At 33.2% G+C, this 25,468-nt stretch overlaps 1 protein-coding gene and 1 long non-coding RNA gene across 3 annotated transcripts; one reads left to right on the top strand and one right to left on the bottom strand.

Annotated features, from left to right (window-relative positions):
- Nucleotides 1-6,712: 6,712 nt before the first annotated feature.
- LOC148621049 (uncharacterized) lies at nt 6,713-17,415 on the bottom strand. The gene is made up of 2 exons (XM_088575060.1): nt 16,797-17,415; nt 6,713-11,639 (listed from the first exon to the last, which is right to left on the bottom strand). The coding sequence occupies exon 2, from the start codon at nt 11,636-11,638 to the stop codon at nt 9,980-9,982; it is 1,659 nt and encodes a 552-aa protein (XP_088431186.1). The 5' UTR covers nt 11,639; nt 16,797-17,415; the 3' UTR covers nt 6,713-9,979.
- Nucleotides 17,416-21,544: 4,129 nt separating this feature from the next.
- Nucleotides 21,545-23,261, top strand: LOC148621048 (uncharacterized). 2 transcript variants are annotated; one of them, XR_015921064.1, is made up of 2 exons: nt 21,545-21,860; nt 22,102-23,261. It is a non-coding gene; the product is annotated as an uncharacterized LOC148621048 (long non-coding RNA). The 2 variants fall into 2 exon arrangements; XR_015921063.1 differs by having other exon boundaries at nt 22,096-23,261.
- Nucleotides 23,262-25,468: the final 2,207 nt, after the last annotated feature.

Below are 25,468 nucleotides of genomic sequence, written 5' to 3'. Positions count from 1 at the left end.
TTAAATGGAATGACAGTTGAGTGTTAAGAAAAATTTGTTAAAATCAATTGTAAAACAAAAATGGTTGATTAATTTATTCAGGATTGGTTCTCACAACTAAGTAATTCTTCACGGGGAGAGTTTTATGGATCTTTTAAGACTGAATTTAAGTTAGAGTCCTATCTGATTGAACAAGGCTGATCGTATTTTTATAAGGCAAAATATAGATGCTCTAATGTATAACTTCCTGCTGAGACTTGTGCCAATTTTGTAAAACTCTGGGAAAAGAATACCATTACCTATTTGTTTGTAACCATCCCGAAATTGTGGAAGCTAGAAACAAATTTATTCCACAATATTACACTCGTAATTCAAATGTGAGCAAACCGAATGGGCTATTAACTTACTGTAATGTTCGTTTATATTGCAATCTTTCATATTTCATCAAAAACATTATCAAAATTCTTGCATCTATATATGTAAATTCATTAAAGAATATGTATATAAATTTCTAACATACACTTGCAATCACTTCTAACCTCTCTTAAATTCTGTCAGAATCTGTCAGAATTTCTGTTCTACGAAAGCAGATGGAACAGAAATCCTCACAGATCCTGACAGGGTCTGACAGAGGCTGTCCTGGGTCAGGACACATTTTGCCCTATTCCCTGAAAGATCCTGACAGAAACTCTCCTGGGTCGTGACAAAGAAAATACGAAAAGCTGTTCTAAACCTAAACTGTCATACCCCTGGACAGTTCATGACACTAAATCTTTCTATTCTGTGTGACGTAATTTAGAACAGGAAGTCCGCGATTAATAAATGAAACTGTGTGACTAATGTAAATTAGCTAACCCAATTAGGAAACAAATCTTGATTTCAAAATTTACATTGAATTTCCAATTACATATAGAGAGCTTGTCGTGATCATCATCCCACAATCACTCAATTGTTGTTCATGTTCCATTTTAAGTGTAAAAGTCGTAACAGATATATAACTTTCAGATGTTCGGTATTTCTCACGAAGTTCAAGATTGACAAAGAGTACTTTTTGAGTGAAAGCTACTTTTAATAACAAAAGGGTCACAAATCATTCTAAAAAAATGTTAAAATTGACAATTTTGTATTAAATTGGTGACTGATTCCTAAATATTTCGGTTAAAATTCTTCAAAATGTCACTTTTAGTATGGCAAGCCGTTGTGGAATTTATTCCCCATTTATTGATATCAATAAATTATTTATTATAATAAATTATAAGATTTATTGTAACACTTAAAAATTATTATGATATACATGTATACTAATAATAAATCAAAAAATGGATGGTCACGCCTTTGCGTGTCTTGAAGTAATCTGTTTCAATTTCATACTGAATAACATAGCAGAATACACACAAATACCCGTTTGGTAACGATATATAGTGTATATACCGGTATCTCGTTTACCGTTGTCATGTGTCGAAATCGATAAGTACCGAAATGGCAGTAACATTGGATATTACCCGGCATGCAAGTCTTCCGGAACAAGATTTAATAACATGTTAATAATTAGTTCTATTTATTGATATTAATAAATCATTTATGCACATGTTATTAAATATTTATTGATATCAATAAATGGGGAATAAATTCCACAACGGCTTGCCATAACAATCAAGGATGTGCAACCCAGGATACCAAGATGTCGGATCCAACATGTACATGTAGGTGTAGAATTGCAAGGTAAACTTATGATTTCTCTGTGCATATATCAGTCTCGTTTTGGGAAAGGAATTTTATATATATGTGCTAACAGATTTTGACTATCTATTTTTTATGGCTGTACAATAAAGTATATTACCGAAATCAACAGTTGAAATTTTGGTTATAATGGGGAATAACGGAGAGTTCCAACGACAAATTTTGTCGGAAAAGAAATTTCGGAATAACGTTGAATATCTTCGTATAATTTCACTTTCGTGACAATATCTATGGGTTCTTATCTGTATAGAAATGTGTTACTACTAAATTTGGTCGTTTTAAAACCATCAGTAAAGGTTACAGACCACCAATTCAACCAATGAACATTTGGAACGTACGCAAAAATAGTCCTACGCAGAAATTACCCCTGTTCCTCATAGTGCTGTGAAAAAAGTTCTCATTTTATTTTAAAAATGTAAACAGTTTCTGAAAGGAAAAACATTTCTGTACATTTTATAGGTGCATTTTGCTTCTTGTGGTGTGAAGCCTAATCTCCATAATGATTTCTAAATATACCCCTATCTTGTGAAAACACTGGGATTTTCCATGCTATTTATAGACCCTTCACTTCCAGTGACCAGTACTGCACTGGCCACTGCAAGTCTGCTAACCCCACATGCCATTCTGAGGATTGTGAGCTGACATATGTAGATTCATGCTGATATATAGTTCTCTGCAGGTTGAAGTTAAGGTAAAGTCCAGAGAAGCCATTGAATGTTGTGAAATTAGCATAGAAGCCTATGGGAAGAGGAATTAGTGGTTTTTAGCCTAAAGATCAATATATTTTGTGTTTGTTTACAAATTGTCCCCCTTTGTGTATGTGTCAATTAATGCCTTCAGGTCAGACAGAGTTGTCTGTCTTAGTGGTCGTTAACGAATAACTTTGAACAATTAATGTAAAAATCATGATGTAATAATTATATTATTTACATTTATATGGATAATATATTTTTTTTGATTTTCAGTAAAATGTTTATAAGTGTCAAATCATGTAGTACTACTGATAATGGGTTTCTCTCCCCTATATTACAATACCCTGTTTATAAGTCAACAAAGGGTCTCAGTATCGTATTAATTTTCCCATAGACTTCTATAATGAAGTACATGTTTTTAGGATTTTTAAAAAAATATGCAAATTGGTTCAATAAAACTTTCACTTATGTAGCATTTCTAAGGACATGTGAAAAAATAATTTCCCGCAAAGAAAATAGGGAGAGTCCACGAAGATCGGACTCACCAAACCAACCTTTTCTGTGGAACATTTTTATGATATTATGTTAGATTTTCTTTTAAAAAAGTTCTTCAGTGTGTTGTTTGCTCTATTTTATAAGTCATTGTTCATATCTTTTGACAAAACATTAGATTGTAGAGAGGCAAAAAGAAAATGCACTATATTTTTATAGCATCCATGTTTTCACGTACACCCGTTCAGGGATATGCAATACGATACTGGTACCAAAACTGTGCATGTCATGCCAAAATTCACTTGACATATTCAAGCTAAACTTTTTCAAATGCAGGGAATATATTTTAATGTATGATGTGAAGGAATGTTTTACTAAATAATGTGTTGGCTGGTTAACTTTCCTTGGAACTTGCCAATCAAATGACTGTCGCTAAATTGACGAGTGTAAGCAAATGAAAACTCGCCAAAATACACATCTACTCGTATTTGGCGAGCTGGCGAGCGGTGGTTTCTCACACTGTATTCTTGCAAAATGCATGAGCGCGTGCACTTTTAATTTCCATGAGGGTCTAAAAATAATGACTGAAATGCAAAGTTTTCTATATAACTGTCATGTGGTGGCTGCGACACATTTTTATAAGTCAAAGTTCTTTAAAAATGTCATATGCTTGCAAAATAAATGTGAGTGCGCCCAATTTTAATTTGCATGAGCGTATAAAATTATTGACTAAAATGCTATTTTTATCAATATAGCTATCATATGGCGGCTGTGACATAAATTTGAGTCAAAATTCTTCAAAAATGTGTATATTCTTGCAAAATGTATGAGTGCGAGCACTTTTAATTTCCATGAAGGTCTAAAATTAATTACTAAAATGCTTAATTCTCCAATATAACTATCATGTGAGTGGCTGTGACACATTTGTTTGAGTCAAAATTCTTTTTAAAAAATCTAATTCTTGCAAAATGTATGAGTACGAGCACTTTTGATTTCCATAAATGAGACCTAAATTTATTGACTAAATGCTATTTTTTGTAATATACAAAAACTTGGTTATTGTAACTACCATGTGGGTGACTGCAAATAATATATTTCTGTCAGAATTCTTCAAAATGTCCTAATCTTTCAAATTGTATGAGTGTGAACACTTTAAAATTCCATAAACGTCTAAAATTTCTGTATAAACTGTTTAAAAATGTCAATACATGTTTTTATAGGTTGTCTGTATCATACCAGTGACTAGATCTGCAACCAAAAAGAACTCAGTCCAAATTCTTTAAAGTCAGGGGTGTAGCAAGTACGGCAGGCAATATGAGAGTTCTTTGTGATGTCATCATTTACCTGTGATTTGGGGCATCAACTTTAAATCATCACAACTTCTTTATTTTTAAAGGTAATTGCAAAAATATTTTGGTTCCCAACATTGCAAATAAAATTCTTTTTATCCATGGATTTTTATATAAATATTCAGTAATTAGACTATATGTACATAAGATTTTAATTATAATTTTATACAAAAATAGAGGTTTACATATAAATATCACTTCAAATGTATTTTTGAAGTAAAAGAGTTATAAATTCACATACATAATATGAATTATTTTATCTAAATGAAACAATTTACAGAACAAAAATTGGATATAAAATAAAAAAAAAATTATAAAGGTTTGAAAATTGGAATTATAATCCTGAAATTGTCAATTGTTTATTTAGTTGTTTATTTGCCAACCCAATAACCCAAATTGAATTATCTCCCATTTCATTGTGATTTCGTCTGTCGTGAGAGAAAATTGCTGCGATAGGCCGTTGTAGGTTCGGATACGGAAATTGGTCGATTATGAACGACATTCACGTGCAGATAACATATGACATGATTTCTACATGTATGGTGAATAGAAAACAGCTAGTAAAGATCGTGCCCTTTGCTTGACAGATATGTAAAACGAAGATTTCTTTGGATAAGTTTTGAAAAAATCTGAATCTGATGGTAAACTATTGTGCCCAGATGATATTCCGTGGTTTTAAATTGTATCATGTATATTAATTTTATGTTAAGTGTTTCTAGTTTCCTAAAAAGTAAAAATTATTTGCCTCCGATATCGCATATAGAAGTAATACATTTAAACTTACAATTTAACTTGAAGACACAGCACAGCACACATGTCTTTAAGTGTCTCAAAAAGCACAGGAACTTGTTTCTATCAATGATTTGGCTTTAATATCCACACATACCCAATGAAGAATCTGTTCTCGAGGTACGTGTGGATAATGATAGAAACAAGTGCAAGCAATACACACCTATAATTTAATCAGACAATACAAAGACCAGACATGGAAAACAGACATACACAACAAAGAACATAAAGTAACTAAAATCATACATACAAAGTAACAAAAGCAAATGAGCAACTCGGACTCCACTAAAAACTGGGAGCATGGACCAGGTGCACCGGTAGGGTAAGCGTCCTCTGATTTTCTAGAAACATCCGCCGAGTTGCTCATAAAAAGTCAAGTCCGGGATAGACAAACGAGGAAAGGAAAACTATGACACGTTGAACAAATCAGTTTTCATGGTGCAGATGGATACACCGTAACGATCCACGAGTTTATGATGACGACCATAAAACTTCAATTTGTAGCGCGATACAAAAAGTGTGCTTAGTCTCGGCAAGCGTATGAGTTGTGATATAAACACTCCATACGCAGGTGCTGAAGGGATGTTGCCACAGATGAAAGGAAAGTTGACAATACGGAAAGAAAAGTCAATGCATTTGTCGTTTAGTTTGGTCAATAGTTTTCCTTTACCATCGATTTCTAAGTATAGGTCAAGATATGAGGCTGACTTCACAGTGTCTGTAGTATCATTTATCTCAAGTTCTTTGGGGTAGATGCGTTGTATCAAATCCCCAAAATTAGGATTGTTTAAAGATAATACGTCATCTGTATAGCGGAAACGGAGATTAAAGAATCTAGCTAAACGATATTCTTTCGTTTTTTATCAGATCAGCTATAAAGTCAGCCTCATAAGAGTGAAGGAATAGGTCTGCAAGTAGAGGAGCAAAATTTCTTCCCATTGGAATGCAGACCGAATGTTGAAAAACGCGTCCACCGCACTGGAACAATATGTTGTCGATTAATAATTCCAGCATTTTTTAAACATCTTCTTCTGTATATTTGGATGATGATTTGGAATTATTTTTTACAAAGTATGAGGAATCTCTACCAAAAACTATACATTTGTATCTAGGTGTCCCATAGTACATGCTACACTGCAATATTTTCGGGCTTACAAGTGGTACATTTCTCTATTTTCTTAATGTTATATATTTATTTAATATTTTCTTTGTCTTCTGGATTAGAAGTTTCAGATCTATTATCTTGGTAGTATTTATATGCAACTGTAGCTATACTTGTACATGTATGTATTAATGACATACACATATATATTTATATTAACTGTTAACTATATACAATGCATATGCATGCTATTGTCATCAATGCAGTCGGCATTACTATACAATACAGTTGTTATTTTACAGGGAAGTACAGATAAGTGTGATTGAACAGCTAATGTGGATTGGATCAACATGTGTTTATACCTAGTCGAACAGCAATAGATGAAACACATTTATCAAATATTTGAAAGAGTAATCAAGGGAACCAAGGTTATAGCGGTAATCAAAAGAATGCAATCCAGGGACAAAGACCAGACATGGAAAACAGACATACACAACAAAGAACATAAAGTAACTACAATCATATATAGAAAGTAAAAAAAGCAAATGAGCAACTCGGACTCTACTAAAAACTGGGAGCATGGACCACGAAGAAGTCAACAAATGAAATAAATTCAATATTATATTGTTACCTCTGTGATTTCCGCTATGATCCTGGTTAAGTTACTACCAACCAAATGAAAAATTTAGAGTTTTATCGTTTGAATGTTGTTTTTATACTTGCCCAAATTGTTGAGGTTTCTACCGCTACGGTCATATCAAACTGCAATCCGGGAAGCTTTACATTCCTTGTTGAATTTGAATTGGTTAATGTTAGGTTGCATTATACGTGTACTTGAAGATGCGATAGGGGTGATTTGTTACACAAAGTTGACCCGCTTTATTAAGTAAACTTTACAAAAATAACGAATTAGAGAAAGTGTGATTGTAGCACAAACATATGAAATTCGGGACTGAAAGGGTGAGAAAGGAATCAAGAATAAAAAAAACGTAAAACTGAAATTAAAAGACAAAACGCATGGAATAACTAAAACCAAAAAACAAACGACGTGAATACAAAACCTAATACTAAACTCACAGACTACGTGTTGTTTAATTCAACAGATTTGAAAAGAATCATGATAAAACAGATTTTACATAATTTGCATATTTTGATGGAGAAAAAAATCTGCGAACGGAAGTTTCAAATAAAAGCAATGTTCAACACTACAACGGCACCTCAAAAGCAATAATTAATCAAATTTGAAAAGATTTTCGTCAATAAAACTCTTGAAAAATAGAGTTAAAAGTGTACTCAAATAATAATTGAGAAAATATCGCTGATAGATGTACACCTGTAGTAATTTTAATAAATCACTTCGGTCTATAATCATTTTGCCGATAAACATGTACATATAACCTTGAACTTGATTGTTGACAAACGTATTGACGTGATTATGCATATACATCGGCAAGCTTTCGATGTCCCGACACAAATTTTAAAATCCAAAATTTGGCATGTTGGTAGATACACATTTGACGGACTTCTGTGTTTTTGCGTGATTTTTTTTTACCTGGCGTGACTAGCCGTGATCAATTTTTGATTAAAACGTACATTTTATTTGTTATTCAGTACGAAATATTTAGATATACATTGTAATATTCTACGGTGCCTCGTTATCTCTTAATCATTGAAAATGCACTAAAATGCAACCTTTTTAGAGGCAATTTTGTTCTGTAATTAAATAGTCAACTTTTGTCGGAAAAAAGGTTATGTTTTTTTATATTTGTGAGATTCTATGCATGTGATCTTTACACGCTACTTGTTCCTGATACCTTCAATGAATGATTTCACTTAAATTACTAACCAAAGATTATTGGGGTCGATTGATCTTTGACCCCTCCTCAAATTAATGCAAAATAGCATAAGTATGATATTCAAAAACTACATTGATTTATCTTTCCATTGACATATGATATAGCCGTATACCCTCTAGGTCCATTAAACTCGAAAACAAGCACCTTTTGATACCTGTCCGCAGCTCTATTTTAAGTTGCAGTAAAATTTTACTAAAAACTGACCAAAAAAATTTTAAAAAAAAGTGAAACGTCGACAATGGAATAAATAAAATACCTCAAAATAAAGTACACGGCCTGAGTGTGAAAACAAGAAACAGAGACGATCTATATACACAAAAATATAGCAAAACGAATAAAAAACATAACATATGAAAACTTTAGAAAGGAAAAAACAATAAGTCACACAAAAATATAAAGCAGTAGCAACATAAACTCCCACAAAAATCCGGGAGAATGGTCAAATGTTCAATTATGCACATGAAAACTCTACTCTAAATGGACCGACACTATGATTTGTCCCCAATATAAGTCTTAAAGTAAAGTTTATTGATTTTTTTTCATTTATTCATATACTGGAAAACGAAAAAAAAAATAAACAGCAAGATTAGGGGTTCTTTGAAGTGTGGCTCCATATGAAAAGTTACATGTAGATATCATTGTGTAAATTGGGGCACATGTTTGATTCCAAATTGTAATAAAAATGTTTGGATACAACGATTAACATTATAGTAATAACTACTATCATTCAGACATACCTCTAGATAATCTTTTAAATTAGTCTTTTCCTCTTTAAATGCAACGACTCGGAGAGTAATAATGCACAAATCATTGATCTGACCCGAGTTATCTCCCTTACAGATATTGCATTCTCAATAAAAAAAAATATATCGAAAAAGGGGCAAATTAGAAAACTAAATTTCTGAGAGGAAATGTCAGTAATAAATACAAAATTAAAACAAATAGTGATACAAATTTATATGTAATGGTATTTAATCAAACAATTTTATTGAAATAAAACTAATTTATATATACTAGGCGCTCCTTATCAATTGCAACACAGACTTTCTAGTATGTACGGTACGTGCGACCAGATATCATATTACATAAGAACAGAAGTATTACAAAAAATAAAATTCACTACATGTTCATAGGATACAACATAACAGTAAGATATCCAGATGTTCATTACATACTCCATATACTAGATAACAAGTTACGATTCAGAAGATTCAAACCAGTGTTACAAAAGTACCACCACGTAATGAAAAAAATACTTTCACGTAATGAAAAAATACCATCACGTAACTTAAAAGTAACACCGCGTAATGAAAAGTATCCTCAAGTAATGAAAAAATACCACCACGTATTAATATCAGTCAACATAAGGCGGCTATGGTGCCAGTCTCTTATAGTATTGCACGGTATGTTCAGAGTGTACATTATTTTAGCATCAGTATTATATAGTTGCTTTTTTTTGGTTTGATTTATAATAGTCTGCTCATTTTCAGTCATTTATGCCAGACTCCTCTGGTTTTATCAATTTCATAGCAATAATATGTTTTTTCCAGTCACCCCCATTTATTTCCTCAAAATTTCATTACACATGCCTTAAAAGGTTTTTTTCGACACGTTTTTTTTTTATGAAATTCTTTATATTTCTTCGGGATTTTCAATAAACAAAACCTTATGGAAAATGCAGAGAATGTTTTCCCGCCAAAATTTCAAATGCTTATATCTCAAATACAAAATTAAAGCAATGATACAAAAATAGGAAATCGATATTTAAAATTTATATGTAATGGTACATGTGCTTAATGATTGAAGGAAAAACTATTTGGCATATAAATGTACTGAGAACAGGTATATCAAAATAATCTGAAGAAGTGATCATCCAAATTATGACTTATATCAGCTGATCATTGAAGCAGTTGGCAAATGAAGAAAATTTGCACGGTAATAAGAGGGTATTTCCATGTATTTTGAATGCAAACGTATTTTTCAATACTGAACGTCGTATTCTTGTACTCGTGAAGTCGCGTCAGATATGACGAGAAGACAGTTCTGGTGTCGATCAAAATATAGAGCGACTGCACTTTTCATGGTTTTCAATTCAACGGCGGTTTTCCACTTTTTACCATCTGGTGAGACGATGAATATTTTGTTGGTTTGAGGCCCTGCAATAAAAATATTTCCCCGACCGTCTACACAACAGGCTTCCACGTTCGTTAGGTTTTCGTCTTGTAATTTCCACATCATTTGCCCAGACAAATCAAAGCAGTAGATAATATTCTTTGCATAATAAATTTGTCCATTGTAATGTGCCAGATGATATGCCATTTTGGTTTTTATTGGAATACAGCCTACTTGGTTAAGGTCTAGATCTAGGATTCTGTATTCTTTCTCTACAATGTTAATGATAATCCGATCATCAGCCAGCGCTAAAGCATCACACGTGTCGTTAAAATTCACAGACTTAATGATGTTTCCCTCTGCAAAATCTATCGATGTTAACGTTTTGCTAACGTGTGACGATACGTAAATATTTCCCTTTGTAAACACTATCTTATTTGGTTTGTTTTCTAGATTTATATTTCGAATAAAGGTTCCGTCTCCTTTCAAAACTATTACACAAGAGCTGTGATGATTTGTTATAAGAATTGACCCATCGTCTGCGTAACAACATCCCCAAATTGCACCCTTCACGATATCTGACAAGTCAGTGTCCATCCTTCGTTTTAACGAAATCTTTTCAATATCATACACCGGATTCAGCAGTTGCATTTGTATATCTACTTGCGTTCTAAATGAAATATCCCAAGGTTTTCTAATCAGTTGAACTAACCCGAAAGATTCTTCCAGTGCACTGAAACTACAGTTTGGTGTCATAGTAAACACAATTTCAAATATTTCCATCTCGTCTTTCTTTGTAAGTTGTTTCACACTATTTACGAGCAGGCTTAGCTCTCTTGTAAATTCTTTCACCCCAAGAAAAAGTTGATCATCTGAACCATATCTTTTCATGATTTCAAAGTCCTTTTGAATTTTGTCTATCTGTTGTTCGTGTTTCTCAATCTTTTCAACTATATCGTTAAGTATACTGTTTGATTTTGTGTACATGCAAACGATTTCATTTAAAATATTTGCTTCAATTTCGTCAAGTTTCGAATTAACCTCTAGCCTTATGTCTTTAATATGTTTCTTACAGTCCATATACTGCCCATTCAAGTCTGTCAAATTTGCAGTTCTACTACTTTTCAATTGACTTAATATATTTTTCAATGTAGAAAGTAACTGGTTAAATTCAACAATAATGGCCGCATTTTGTGTCCTTTTGAGATCGCAGAGGGTTTGGAAGTGGCCGCATGTTTTATGGTCCGGTGTACAACTGATGCAGAATGAGACATCGTGATTCGAACAGAAATACTCAAGTTTCTTGTTGTGAGTTTCACATATGGTTTTGATACGAAATATCGATTGCAGTTCCTCTGCAGTGGGTATGTCCGTAGTTTTATGGTCCATGCTTAACTTGGCGAATTTATGGTAATTGGAACACGCCGAACATAGATATTCGTCACATACAGGACACCATTGGTTCGCTGTCTCTGTCAGATTTCGACGTTCACAAATAGAGCAGTTTATCATTTGAGATAACGACATTCTAAAATTAAATATTAATGCCCATTCAATGTAATTTTGTAATTTGTTGTACCCACTTTATTCTTATCATATGTACAAAGTGGCTACAAAGCAGTTACATAACGCACACTTTTACATTTCGTATTTTACATTTTCCATTTAAATAATGTATTTCTGACACGTACACCAAAATTATTTGATATTGCACGGCTGATGCCAGCTGTTTACATTCTGGATACAAGTGTTTTATGTAGCAAAATAATATCGATTCATAGGTATTTGCCTAAATTTGTTCACTTTTTAAAAAAGGACATCCAGAAACGGATACATACAAAACGTGGTAACACTTGATTAAATCAAGTTAAATGTATCTCAGTATTTTTTTTAATCGTGATGCCAGAAGAGAAACACACTCCGTAGGAAATTTTTAAATTTTTTACGGAGAAATGTAATAATACATTTGGTCAGCTTAGTGTATGCAAAATCATGATTATATACTCCGCGTGATAAAATTTCTACATTTTTACATCAGAAAATGAACTGTCAATCTGTGTTTTTTGCAATGATACAGACCTATCTTTAATACTCCTTAGTTCAACAACTTAATTGTCGGGATCAGGAAAAGGAACTCACATTCTCAAAAAAAAACAGTTTCTCCTACCCGACCCTCTCTGAAATGTTTGATTATCAAATTGGTGTTACTCCCCCTAAAACTATCGGACAACGCTTATTTTTTCTCCCGAAGTGTAAGTATTAGAATCATTTGGTATAAGTTTCCTCGGAATTCGTTGTGAAATTGTAGTCGTGAGAACAAACGGACACATGGACGGATGTCTGGCATTTACAGAAGATTTTCCAAAGTGACTCTTCAACCTCGACGTCATATTGCTTTTACAGACAAAGGGAGATAATCGCCAACTTGGCGCAAAAAGCGACGTCACAAATCAACGAGATAAACAATAGTGTTGATAGTTAGATATATTATCCCTATTATTCCTACCTCCCGCAATTACAAATCACCAATGTATTGATCATGCAGACTCAAAACGTGGAAATTCATATTCCTGTACATTAGTTTAAACATTTATTCAGAAATAGTTTGATTACAATAGATTACAAAACATAATAGTAATCAGACAAGGATTCGGAAACAAGCATAGCTTATACTAAGTCCGTCTCCTTATAAGAATGACAGTTTGGTTAGCACATATGTTCTATTGCACGCTCACATGTTGAAGGTTTAATATGTGGCAAGGAGAAAATAAAGTATTTAGGAAAAAAGGGATGAAATGCATTAATAGTTAGTTGATTATATTTTGGTGTTCACAATTCGTTTACTGTCTACTATATACTTTTTGCATATTTGTAAATACATAAATATTTTGTTCTAAAGTTAGAGCATCTGATCCATGAAGCAAAATATTTTTGGAGGTAACGGGATTGGTAAATCTAACGACAATATGTACGTCTGACGAACTGCGTACTTGTTACAGTGAAGAAGGTAATGGGCTGACGTTTCAGATTTACCGCATGTACAATATGGGTTATCGACAAGATTTCGTGCAAATAAATGAGCACTCAAAGAACTACTATCTAATACGTAATCGTGCATGGAGCACCTGACCGATTCTACTGCCGATATAGAAATATGTTGGGCATTTTACGTTCTGAACTTACAAATAGTTCTTGAACGTTTCTAACGACGACGCCTTACGAATGTCGACAGGCAAGTTGTTCCATAATTTGACACTTGAAGGTAAAAGTAACCAGAATAGATATTGGTTCTCGTACGTATTTCTGCCACGTTGTTGGAATGTCGAGTAAAATGATGATGCAGGTCCGAAACCGTGTTTGGTATCAAATTACAAAGATAGTCTTATGCACCATTTTATGAATCATAATAAGTTTATGATTCTTTCCACGATCTACGAGCTGTTCCCACCCTGTCTCAACGTATAATTTTGCTGTAGAAGTTAGTTGAGTCCCATCCGTTACTATTCGCATGGCCTCGATTTGCACACTCTCGACTTTTTCAGACAAATATTCTATATTGTTGTCCCAAATGACGTCGCCATATTCTATTAGTGGTCCAACGTACGAGAAATACATTTTTTTTTCGAGTGTAAATCTATCAAGAACTAATCTCAAGCGACGAAGTGCATTTACACAGGTAAACGCTTTTCTGACAATATTGTCGATGTGATTATGCCACGATCCGTTATCTGAAAATGCTATACCGAAATGCTTATGTCTTGTCACTTCCTGTATGTCATGATCGTTCATCTTTAATACCGGATGTACCACTCGTGTAGACTTGCGCGAAATAAGCATCGTCTCGGTTTTCTGTGGATTAAATTTAACCAGCCAAGTAGTTGCCCACTGATGAATTTTCGCGAGGTCATTATTTAAGATATTCGCGGCGATAGCAGGCGAATCGACGGTTACAATAAGGCTAGTATCGTCAGCAAATAACTTAATAGTTGCATCTATGTCTACAACGATGTCGTTTATAAATATAATAAAAAAACAGAGGTCCTAAAATCGAGCATTGCGGTACGCCGGCATTTATGGGTGTCCATTCGGAGAGACCCCCATTCAAACAAACGTGTTGAGTTCTACCGCTCAAATAACTCTTAAACCAATTCAACAGTTTTCCCGAAATACCGTGGTCTGTAGTTTTTAACCTCGTGAGCACTTCCGTTCTTAAAAACCGGAGTAACGTTTGCTTTTTTCCAATCTGTTGGAAAAATTGCATTAATCAACCACAAATTAGTCTACATAACTGCGTTTTGAAAAGTGGGGCACCAGCTTTCAATAAACGAGGATTTATAAGGTCAAGTCCGCAAGCCTTACTGATGTTCAAATTGAGCAAGACATCCTCAACGTCCGTAGTACATTGTTGTGTTGTTTATGTAAAGTGATTGATTGGTTGTGCCACATGCTTCTTTTAAAATTTGCCATTTTTGGTTAATCATACTTACTGATCAAGCAGACCACGAGAACAAGGAAAAGGACAACCAAAAATCAGGAACATATACAACGTATTACACCAAGAAAACAGACAAATGAATATGTTTGCCGTCAATAATTCAAATTAACTAAAAGAAACACGCAGAAACCAAAAAGAAAACCATCAACCAGGACTCCACTGACAAACGGGAGTAAAACCAGGTGCCCCGGTAATGTAAGCGTCCTGTGCTATACAAGAACCTCTTTCCCAGTTTCTCATATGATCCATGTATCCTAATCTAGTTTAAAACGAAAACCGAGAAACCAAATCTTTTTTCATGGTAGGGGCATCAATAACAATCAATAAGTTCGTGAAATCGACCATAAAATCCAGCAATTTAATCATATGTAAAAGCATGAGGTTTCATCATTTTAATTAAATACTTTTGTTGGTAATATTAACACAAGTGAGTATAATAGAATAATATCGCATTTTATATTTCTATGAGGAAACAAATTTGCCATCCGGGGTCCTTTGTAAATTTTTGGACTGTTACTGAAACAAGACTGTGGCTGTATATTTTGAAAAATGTCGTAGATTTATTATACCGAGTCCATTTCTATGATATCAAGTTTTTCATAATCACTATGAAATCCATAATTATCTCTTTTTTTGTAAAGGTCAATGGTTACAGAACAATTAAAAGATCTTTCCCATCCATTCTCCTCTGACAGCAATCTCGTTCAGGATGAAATGACATTTGCATCACAGAAATTGGCACTATAGTATTATTGCGTAAGGTTTTCCATATTGACTTAGTTATTGGTCCGAGGCTAACCATATTTGACTGAGGGGTAGCCGAAGTCCAATATTTCTAGCCGAGGACGAATAACTCAGTCGATGTGGAAAACTTCACACAATTAAACCTTTACTGACTTAACTAGTCCAATACTCTAGGCGAATATGGATTTTAACCAGTCCAATATGACGTATTGGACAGGTAAATCCGTATTGGACGGCTGTATCCCGTATTGGCGCACTTTCGTATTTTGTATCGTATTTGCAGTTGTGATCATATTAAGGCCAATATTCAAACGTTTTTTTGTTTGTTTTTTTTTTTTTTTTGTATTGCTAGTATTCGAACGTTACTCATAAAAATGTATTATTGACAACAGAAACGGCTATCTCGACATTACTTATCTCTTGCATATATTTTAAAAGGCGAGATTTTTTACAATTATTAAATTTACGAATCAGTTCTTATTCTTATAATAAAGATGAATTCAGAAGTTAGTAACTGTAGTAATTAACTATTTTTTTTCTGTCAATTTCATCAATACATTTGGTTGAGAACAAAATAAAATGGTGATTTTCATGAAAATAGAAAAAAATTCAAAAGGAGGTAATTATTAAAGTATCCCAAATCAAAGGTCTCAATTTTCACTTCCAGGTCAAATGACCACACCTCTATGTAGTACTACAGACACACTTAACCTAGAATTATGCATTGTAAATGTATTATCTGACTGTGTATTGAAAAAAAAACGGTCAAAATATAACTCAGATTGTAAACTTTAAAATCATACTTTTAAGCCACTACAAAAATATGAATATTGTGTACATGTGTGATTAATTTGCCTCCGTTTTGTAAATTGGGACAACAATGTTGGAACATTGTGACTTTACTGTATTACTGTATAATAACGGTCAATGTAAATTGATTCAGTACATGAGTAATTTGATTTTTTTTTATTTTAATGACAATTGAAAATTATTAATACATGTTTATTTATCGTGATATTCTCGCTAGGATTTTGTTTAGTGTTAGGCAAGAAAACAGGACGATTTTGTAGTTAAAAATCGTAAACGGTGGTTTTTACTGTCAAATAGTACTGTCCTCTGTTTCTGAACAACATGGAGCTTTCGGTTTGTGTGCATCTAATAAAAACGGTTTAAGAAATGTTTACAAAATTAGTTTTTCCGCTACGGTGCAGATAACTGGAACGACAAATGATCACGTCTCACAGGGTGAATTTTAAGTCTTATCTCAGATTGCAAAGGATGGTCAAAATCGTGTCATGATACGATTTAATCAGAAGCGGGCAAATTGTGAGGAAGGAAAAAAAAGAAGAAAATACTAGAAGGTCTTCCCATTGAAATGGGAAAGACCTTAATTATCTAAGACAAATCATAAATAAATTAAGATACGCATAGCTAAACCTTTCTTACCTTCATAGATCGCTCAAGGAGGTCTGTCCAGTCAGATACCGTACACTGCTATGTTATCTCCTTCGATAGTTAAATCGTGATTAGAATGTGAAAAGTGTGTCATTTCTGTGATGTACAAATGTTTATCTACCTAAACTGAAAATCAAAAATAAATCCACGATAAAAAAAAAATACTACAAATAACAAATTAAAACAAGTAAACAAAAAAACAAAACAAAACAAAACAAAACAAAACAAAAAATTGCAACGAAACAAACAAACGGCATTTCATTTTTGCTGTGCTGCGTAGAAAAAAACAGTTTTTATTTCTCCTAATCAATGTCAGTGTATTTATATAATACAAATCGGCATTTTTATTTCTGCCAAACTCGAGAAAGTAGCTGCAGAAATCATTCCCGATGGGCATTTTTGCAGCTGCAGGTACATGTATGTATATAACCTTACATAATAGAATTCCAATCTAATTAGCATACTATTAAGCCTATTTCATACATTATAATTGGACGTTCACATTCTTTAGTCTAAAAGTCTTTGGTCGTATTTTCTTCTTTCTTCACCTTGTTCTATATTGGATTACATATCCAGGCCATGTTTTCACGAGTTACTTCATATAAATTACCCCAGGCAAAAAGGTGGGGGGCTTATAAATTTGTAGTTTTTGAGCAAAAAAACGTCCTTCATTCCGTCCGAGCGTCCACCATTTTGTCATAGAACAGATGAATCATTAGAAGGAGTAATACATTGCAGAGATTGATGACCCATTGGTTGTCAAACATTCCTTGCATGATTAGGTTACTTCCTCATTTGTACTCTCTCTTAATTGGTTTAGAAACTCGACTGGTCAATAGAGTGTATATGTTAGTACACGAGGTAGTGTGATATCTTGAATTTTATATCCTACAGATACACTTAGCAGTTTTGCCATAGAATCTAAGAAGACCTCCGGCTTATTGACATAATGGAGATACTTAATGGTTAGTAAGTCTTATCATGTCATTCTCCTTCGCTCTAACTACTAACTGCTCCCTGCATTACTGTGTATCACTACGCTAGATTATGTATGTATTAGTTCTTATTAATCTGGAAACCTGTGTCAATATTCGAAGCGGCCTTACACTTGCCTTGCGTATATAATTGAAGTACCTAACGGAAGATATCAGATCCAGGGTATGAGATTGTAGTTTTTATGTGAAAATTATTCTTTATTAACCCACGAATCTTTCTAATAAACTGCACTAGGCGGGTTTATAACAGACTCTGAGTAAAACAGAGGTGGGAAAGATGTGTTTGCATTTTCTAAAAACTGTTTTGCTTTTTTCCAAAATCAATAACTCAAGCATAAAAAATGTGAGCTCAAGGCCATACATTTTTCTTCAATGAACAACGACGAAACCCTCACACCACCGGGCAGGCTGCAACTGGCCCCATAACATTATGCACAGGTACATGTACAGCTAAATGGTTGCCCCTATATACTCCAGCAACATAAAAGTAAACTGAAATTGATAATGAAATAAGATACAGAGGCCAGAAATTCCTGCCTTGAGACAGGCGCAAAAAATGCGGCGGGGTTGAAGTACTTTGCTGTGATCACGTGAAATCTGGCCACTGTGGAATAAGTTTTACACAATTAAACACAACTAAAAATCAGTTCAAAACGGTCTGATTCCCTTGTTAAAACAGAAATGGAAAAAAAAAAAAAAAAAAAAAAAAAACGATTGTACGTTGCACAAATGAACAAACAAAGGACTACTAGTAGTTAACTGACCAGTTTTAACCTACAAAAAGCTATGTCCACTTCGTATGTAATATCAATCCCAATTCTTCCCCTGCGGCTCCCCTGCGGGATTGAGAACCACGGTACGTCATTAGTCATACAATACGGATACAACCTGTGTAACACCGAAAACTGCTTTTAAATATCTTATGTAAGACCATACGAGAGAGTCAATGTTAATTAATACTAATAATTACTATCTTTAACGATTTGACAACAATATCGTAACATTAGCCTTTTAAACAATTTAGTCAACTAATTGGGTGAGTATTGAGCTTTGTGAAGAATGTGGCCACAAAATATAATGTGGGAGATACCCGCTTTTGTTCATTAATCTTTTACCAAGTACATGAATTCCTTGTATCTGTTGAAAAATTTTGTGAATGTTTTTACGAGCTTGTGATATCGAAAACCTTGACGTAGTAATTTCTCGGTTATATAAAGATTTCTTTCGTTAAAATCCGAAACTGTGTTACACATTCGAGCAAATGGAACAAATTGTGATGCGTAAGTAAGTAAGTATTTTTTTTATTATTATTTAAAGAGGATTACCGAATTAGAACTGTAAGGTTGACTTTGGCATTGCAACAGTAAATAGTCTGGCACTAATCCATGAACAATTTTGTACATTAATACAGATTTTTAGGGATTTATTCTATCAAGAAATGATAACCATTTAAGAGAAGAAAACGTTTAAGAAGATTAAACAGAATAATCACAATCTGATATATAATTGTAGCGAGTCTTTTTTGTATCTTTATAATTCTGTCAGTCTTGTTTTGAAACACATCCCAAACTGTGTTAATAGTATAATAATCTATATAACGTCAAACATAAGAGTTGTTATGTTATGCTATCTTATGTTATGTTATGTTAGTTGGGGTTTAACGTCCGAGCAGCAATATTTCAGCTGTATTCAGACGATGAACATGAAATTGATGACAAAATGAACATGAAACGATTACAAAATGAAAAAGAGATGGGACACAAGGACAATGGGGTCGACAAACTTTGATTGCCACTGGAAATAGGGAGAGATGGGTAGGGTCAGACAATTTAGCCTCCTGTGGCGGAGCCCTATGGTTCCTACTCCGGGAGAATACCATAGTAGGGTTCTTTAACGTGCGAGGAACGTGGCATCTTTTCCAACACGGTGCACCACTATGGTTTGCGGTCAGGTTTTCCGTATTATAGCCTGACAACCCCAGGATGTAACACGCCAGGGGTACCCCATTCCACCACCTGGGGCACACATCCCAGTTGCTCTGTGGGCAGAGCGCCCTAGCCCCCGGCTAGGGTTCTGAGCACTATTTAGTCGCCTTTTACGACAAGCTTAGCGCTGCTGAAGGCCTATTCTTTTAACACCCGGACCTGCACGGGGCCATAAGAGTTGTTAAATAACAGTCTGATATCCGTTTGTAAATACACCTTTAATTTGTTTAAAAGTGAAATTTTAAGGAGATAATCTTACTAATTTCGTTTACTTGCTCATTCCAGTATACGTTTTCATCAGTTTCTACTCCAAACATTTTTGGGAGCGGATATTTGCAATAACATCAATTTAAGCACTTAGATTTGTAATGTTTATCTTCATACTATTTTTTTCACACCATGACTCAACCAAACTTACATTATTTTGTAATTTAGTACATATACTATTTATATCCTTGGCCTGACATTGTAAAGTAGAATTGTCAACATACAAGACAATATCAGACTGTTTTATATGTAAAGGCAAATCATTTATATATATATTATAAGAAATAAGAGAGGGCTAGTATATTAAATCCTTGTGAGACACCTTATTTAACATTTTATTTTTGTGATATGGTATTTGAAAAATGGACTTCTTGTGTTCTATTGTTAAATATGAATTAATCTAATTTATGAAGTTATGCTCAATACCATAGCATATCAGCTTCTCCAAAAATATAGAATGATATACGAGATCAAAAGCCTTGCTGAAATCCAAGAAAACACTTCCTACAATAACATCATCATCTATATGTCTCAGCTACTAATAAAAAAAAAAGGGAGTGCAGTTTGACAAGAATGGCCTTGTCTAAAACCAGATTGAGCTACACGTAGTGTTTTTATCATTTGAATGTGATTACAGATTTGAACAAACGTATCTATCAAAACTTTTATAAACTGTACAAAAAAAAACTAAAATAGGACGATAGTTAGAAGGCATGTCTATTGGTCCCCCCTTTATCCAAAGCAATTACTCTTGCAAAATTTATTTGATCAGGAAAAACACCTAACAATATACTTTTATTAATCAGAAAAGTGTTTGAATGGCATATTACTTTTGCACTTAATTTCAAAATTCTTTGACCTATTCCATCTAAACCGCGGTCGACTTGTTCAAATCCCATTTTTTACTGTCTATATACCTCATTGACAGAAACAAGTCCAGTATGAAATCTTCATGTCCCCTTAATTTTTCGTATGTAAATTTTTGCAACAAACTGAACTCCAAATCTGAGGTATGATATCCAACCAATTTATGTGCAATTGACTTAAAATGAGATTTTAACACATTATTTTGATGATCACAAAATGTTTATTTTTCATATTCCATTTTGGTAGGAAAAGTAGTTTCCTTTTTCGGATTTAGTTATTTGATATTTTCACAGATTTCCTTGCTATTTTTAGAACTACATATAGCATTTTTTGAAAATTATACTCTTGCTTTGCTTTATTGTTTAATACTGACCTTTTTTTCTCCATAATTTATTATATTAATTACCCCAATATGTTTGAATGGTAATTATTTCTCCAGTATATAGCATCTCTAACGTCCTCATTAAACCATTGAGTGTTTGAATAACTTCATCCGCTTGATAAGGGCATGTCTATCAATAATCTGTAGAAATTATTCATACAATTATTTTTATTGCCTTATTAATGGAATTTATGTAATTCTACCTAAATTCGGTTATTCAAGGGGAATACTTCATCCGTCCGTAGTTGTGCTTCAGGTTATTTGTCATGCATATGATAATAAGATCGCCTATAGAATTGTGACGTCAATTCGACGTGAGCGTTCTTTCAGCGTTCAACTTGGGAAAGAAAAGACGGAAAAAATTGTTAGAGAAGTTTTAATGAAAAGAACGAAAATCTTTGCAGTAGATTTGATGTTAAATTGGTTTGTATGAGGGTATATGTAAAGTAATTCATTGGGTATTGATAATTTCGATTTGATATTCAGCATTCTACAGGCAAAGTAGAGCAAAGTATTGTGAGCTTGGAAACCGCATGGTCTCAACGTGGTTGAAACGAAGGTATAATATAAATGTTCTAATTCACAGACACACACACAAACAAACACACACGATGGTTCACTAATAAAAATAAATAAATAAATAAAAAACGTACAATTAGACGGTCACACCTTCATGTTTCGTTCAGCAGTATGAATATTACATTTTTTTTGGTTACATGGTGTAAAACTGTTTTATGTGTAGAATGATAAAATTATCATAAATATAATTGCACATTATTATTATTATCATTGAGTTTCAGCCAGTATGTTGAGAAGAAGTACTAGGAAAAGCTCAGATTTCAGAACCTAGAACTCTGAATGTGTCTACAGCTACCTCAACCATGACATTTTCGACACATTTAGGCCAATTACAAAGTAACACTTACAGTTCAACTGAAAACAATGTAGTCCGCATCCCTGACATGTCACTTTCTGGGCAATTTGAACAAAGTGCGACTTCAGGAGGTTTGGCAGCAGGAACATCAAGTACTACCGAATACAGTATAATACAACCCAGGCTGCCGGGATACAGTACACAGCACCTCAGGCTACCGGAATCCGGAATGTGCAGAGGCATTGATTTACTCCCCGTTCCCCATGACAGTAATTGGTCCACAGTACACTCGCAGCTTCACCCTCCACTTTAGTGGCGGTTGATCCAGCATACTTAACATTATATTTGATCTATGCTGGATCAATATGGCAACTTCGCTGCGTGTGATAATTTATAGTTACAGTTCATCTTTAGTTTTATTGATTAAGTACATTTTATAGATCGCTGTATCCCAGGATCCATCAGTAAAGTTCATAGATCGCTATATCCCAGGATCATATATATATATATCCATCTTTATCTAATTAGAATCTGTAGGTTGCCATAGCGATGAGGTAACCAAAAAATGAGTTAGTGATCTATCTAAAGTTGACATTTATTTCAATATAATAGTATAATTATCTGCATATGTGTTAGTTAAAGTTGAACAAATCTATTATCCGTGTATATTATCTAATTTGATTTCAATAATGATAATAATAAAGCTGTGGCCAATACTGCCAATTAATCTTAAGTTTTACCAGCCATCTTGAATAACTTCATTTTCTAATTCAATAACATGAAATTGGGTATTTTTTAAATCTGTAACAAAAACATCCCTATTGAATCATTTAAATCATCTATAATTTTTAATCTCAGTGTGAGAATTTCTTTTATTTTTTTTTCTATTTTGACAAACTGGATAATGATCACTAATTAATAGCATATTGAACAACATTACAATTTGATATATTTTTAGGATTTGTTGTATATATATATATATGATCAATTGGAGTTTCTGTTGTTGTTTTTTTTTCAGTGGCTCTTGTTGGGCTATGAACAATTTGTGAAATATTACTATTCTCAATAAAATTAACCCATTTTCTATTTTAATACATTCTTAAACAAGTCAATGTTGAAATCGCTCATCATAATTATTTTTTATTACAAGATAGAGAAATAATTATGATGGGTAATTTCAACTATAAGACAAACAAATTACTTCAGTTCAAGAAGCGATGAATTATTATATTTTGAACTATTGTTAACACTTTGATTAATGTCCCATTGTCACCATTATGTAATGGTGACCAGGGGACGTCACCATTCAAAGAGTAATCAAGGGAACCAAGGTAATAGGGGTAATCAAAAGAATGTAGTACAGGAACAAAGACCAGACATGGAAAACAGACATACACAACAAAGAACATAAAGTAACTAAAATCATACATACAAAGTAACAAAAGCAAATGAGCAACTTGGGCTCCACTTAAAACTAGGAGCATGGACCAGGTGCACCGGTAGGGTAAGCGTCCTAATAGATAGTTGACTATGGGGAATGAAAAATCGTCACTTTTGTTATTAAGTAATCCATTCTTGATGTGAATACTTAAATCAAGAAACGGACATTATTGCTTTATTCAAAGAAAGTTCTGCAGGATATTTATCTCTAGTATAAACACTGAAGTCGTCTTTGTTAAGAGCCAAAATATCTTTCAAAATGTGTTATTCAATTTATCTTCCAAATGTTGTATTTTTTTTCTAGCCATAAATTGTGAATCGTAACAATTCAGAATGAGGTCCGCAATAAGTGATGTACAATTTGTCCCTATAGGAATTCCAGTAATATGACGAAAAAAGCGAACGCAAATGGTGTCCAACAGGAATTTAAGTGATGTAAGCATATCAAAAGAAGTCCAATTAACGTAGTTTATCATTTCTAAAAAATGATCTAAAAAATCGTACAAATATATTCACATCCCGATGTATTAAAAGACCGTTTGATAAGATTATTTTTGTGTCTTTATGTGTAAGTGTAATGTATAGGTAAGAAAAATCAAAACTGAATAGCTTCGGAAGATCACACATTGGCATGTAATTTATCAAGCACTTCAAGCGAGTTTTTAACACTCCAAAAATAGTTAGTTCCACTATTTTCATAAGCTTTGTTAAGAAAATTCATGATTAGATTTTTAGATTTTTAATTTTGTATTGAGCGCACTAGTAAGAAAATTGAATGTCTGATTGTTGAGCAATGGCTTGAAGAGGAAATAAATCTATAATTATAAGGTCATTTGTGAAGTTTGTGAAGCCAGTACATAGTAGAAACTTTCGTAATAATACATGTATGTTCAGCCTGTAAAGAGACAGCGACGAGTTCGTGTTTGTTAAGAGTTTCAATTTCTGAAAATTTAGTCAGTTAACGTTGGAACGCAGATAAATTCGTAATTTTTTTGTAGAATTTCAATATACAATTTACGTAAAAAAAAAAAAAAAAACAAGAATAAAAACAAATACCTTGCAAAGTTCATTCAATCTGTGTTTTATTCGGAAAATGCCGCTTTTATGTTTTTTTTATTAGGAATAAAATGTTCTTCAAAATGTTTTATTCAGATGTCAACTATTTTCATAACTGTTTTGAAGAAGGAATCTTATGCTGTCTTGTCCTCTTTTTCACGCTTAATCCATTTTGTACGATACGAATGGAATGTCTTAGATATTACGATATTTTTTCCTATCGATAGTGGCCGGAGGACGATACTTTGGTCTTTTTTTAAGAAATATTTCACATTTCGGCCGTTAACGACAATCAGATTACACCTGTTAATGTATAGGAACTGGGACATAAATATATATGTACGGGTGTTTTTGTTTGTTTTGTTTTGTTTTGTTTTTTTCTTTGTTTGTTTGTTTTTTTTTAAATAAAGCAAATAGTAGCAAGGGAGTTCATTAACAAAATAAGCAGTCATAATTTCCATAACTGTATAATAATTTAAAATACCAGCAATGTTTATAAAATTAAAACATTTATCAATATAACATTAAAGAAGGTTGAATTATGGGTAAAAATGTATGAGGAACTGGGTAATGTAAGACAAGAATATTTTATCCACCTTTTGGGTAAATATTCCTTCGATTTTAAAGTCCCTAATACTAAATCCTAATGAGTAATTAATAACACTGAAATTTTTGCTCCACGAAAGGATTTGTGGAAAATATCCGGATCAAATTGATACAAGGAAGATAAGGTTAACTTATCAATTTGATCCGATGGAGCAGTGTAGCGAATAGAGACGTCACATTCTTAGACGTTG

This window comes from Perna viridis, chromosome 3 (assembly GCF_037379345.1).
Source record: "Perna viridis isolate PV_CMFRI_1.1 ecotype Kerala chromosome 3, ASM3737934v1, whole genome shotgun sequence".
Classification (NCBI taxonomy): Eukaryota; Metazoa; Mollusca; class Bivalvia; order Mytilida; family Mytilidae; genus Perna; species Perna viridis.
Note: the sequence above shows the minus strand (reverse complement) of the source record. Positions and strands in the feature narration are given on the sequence as shown.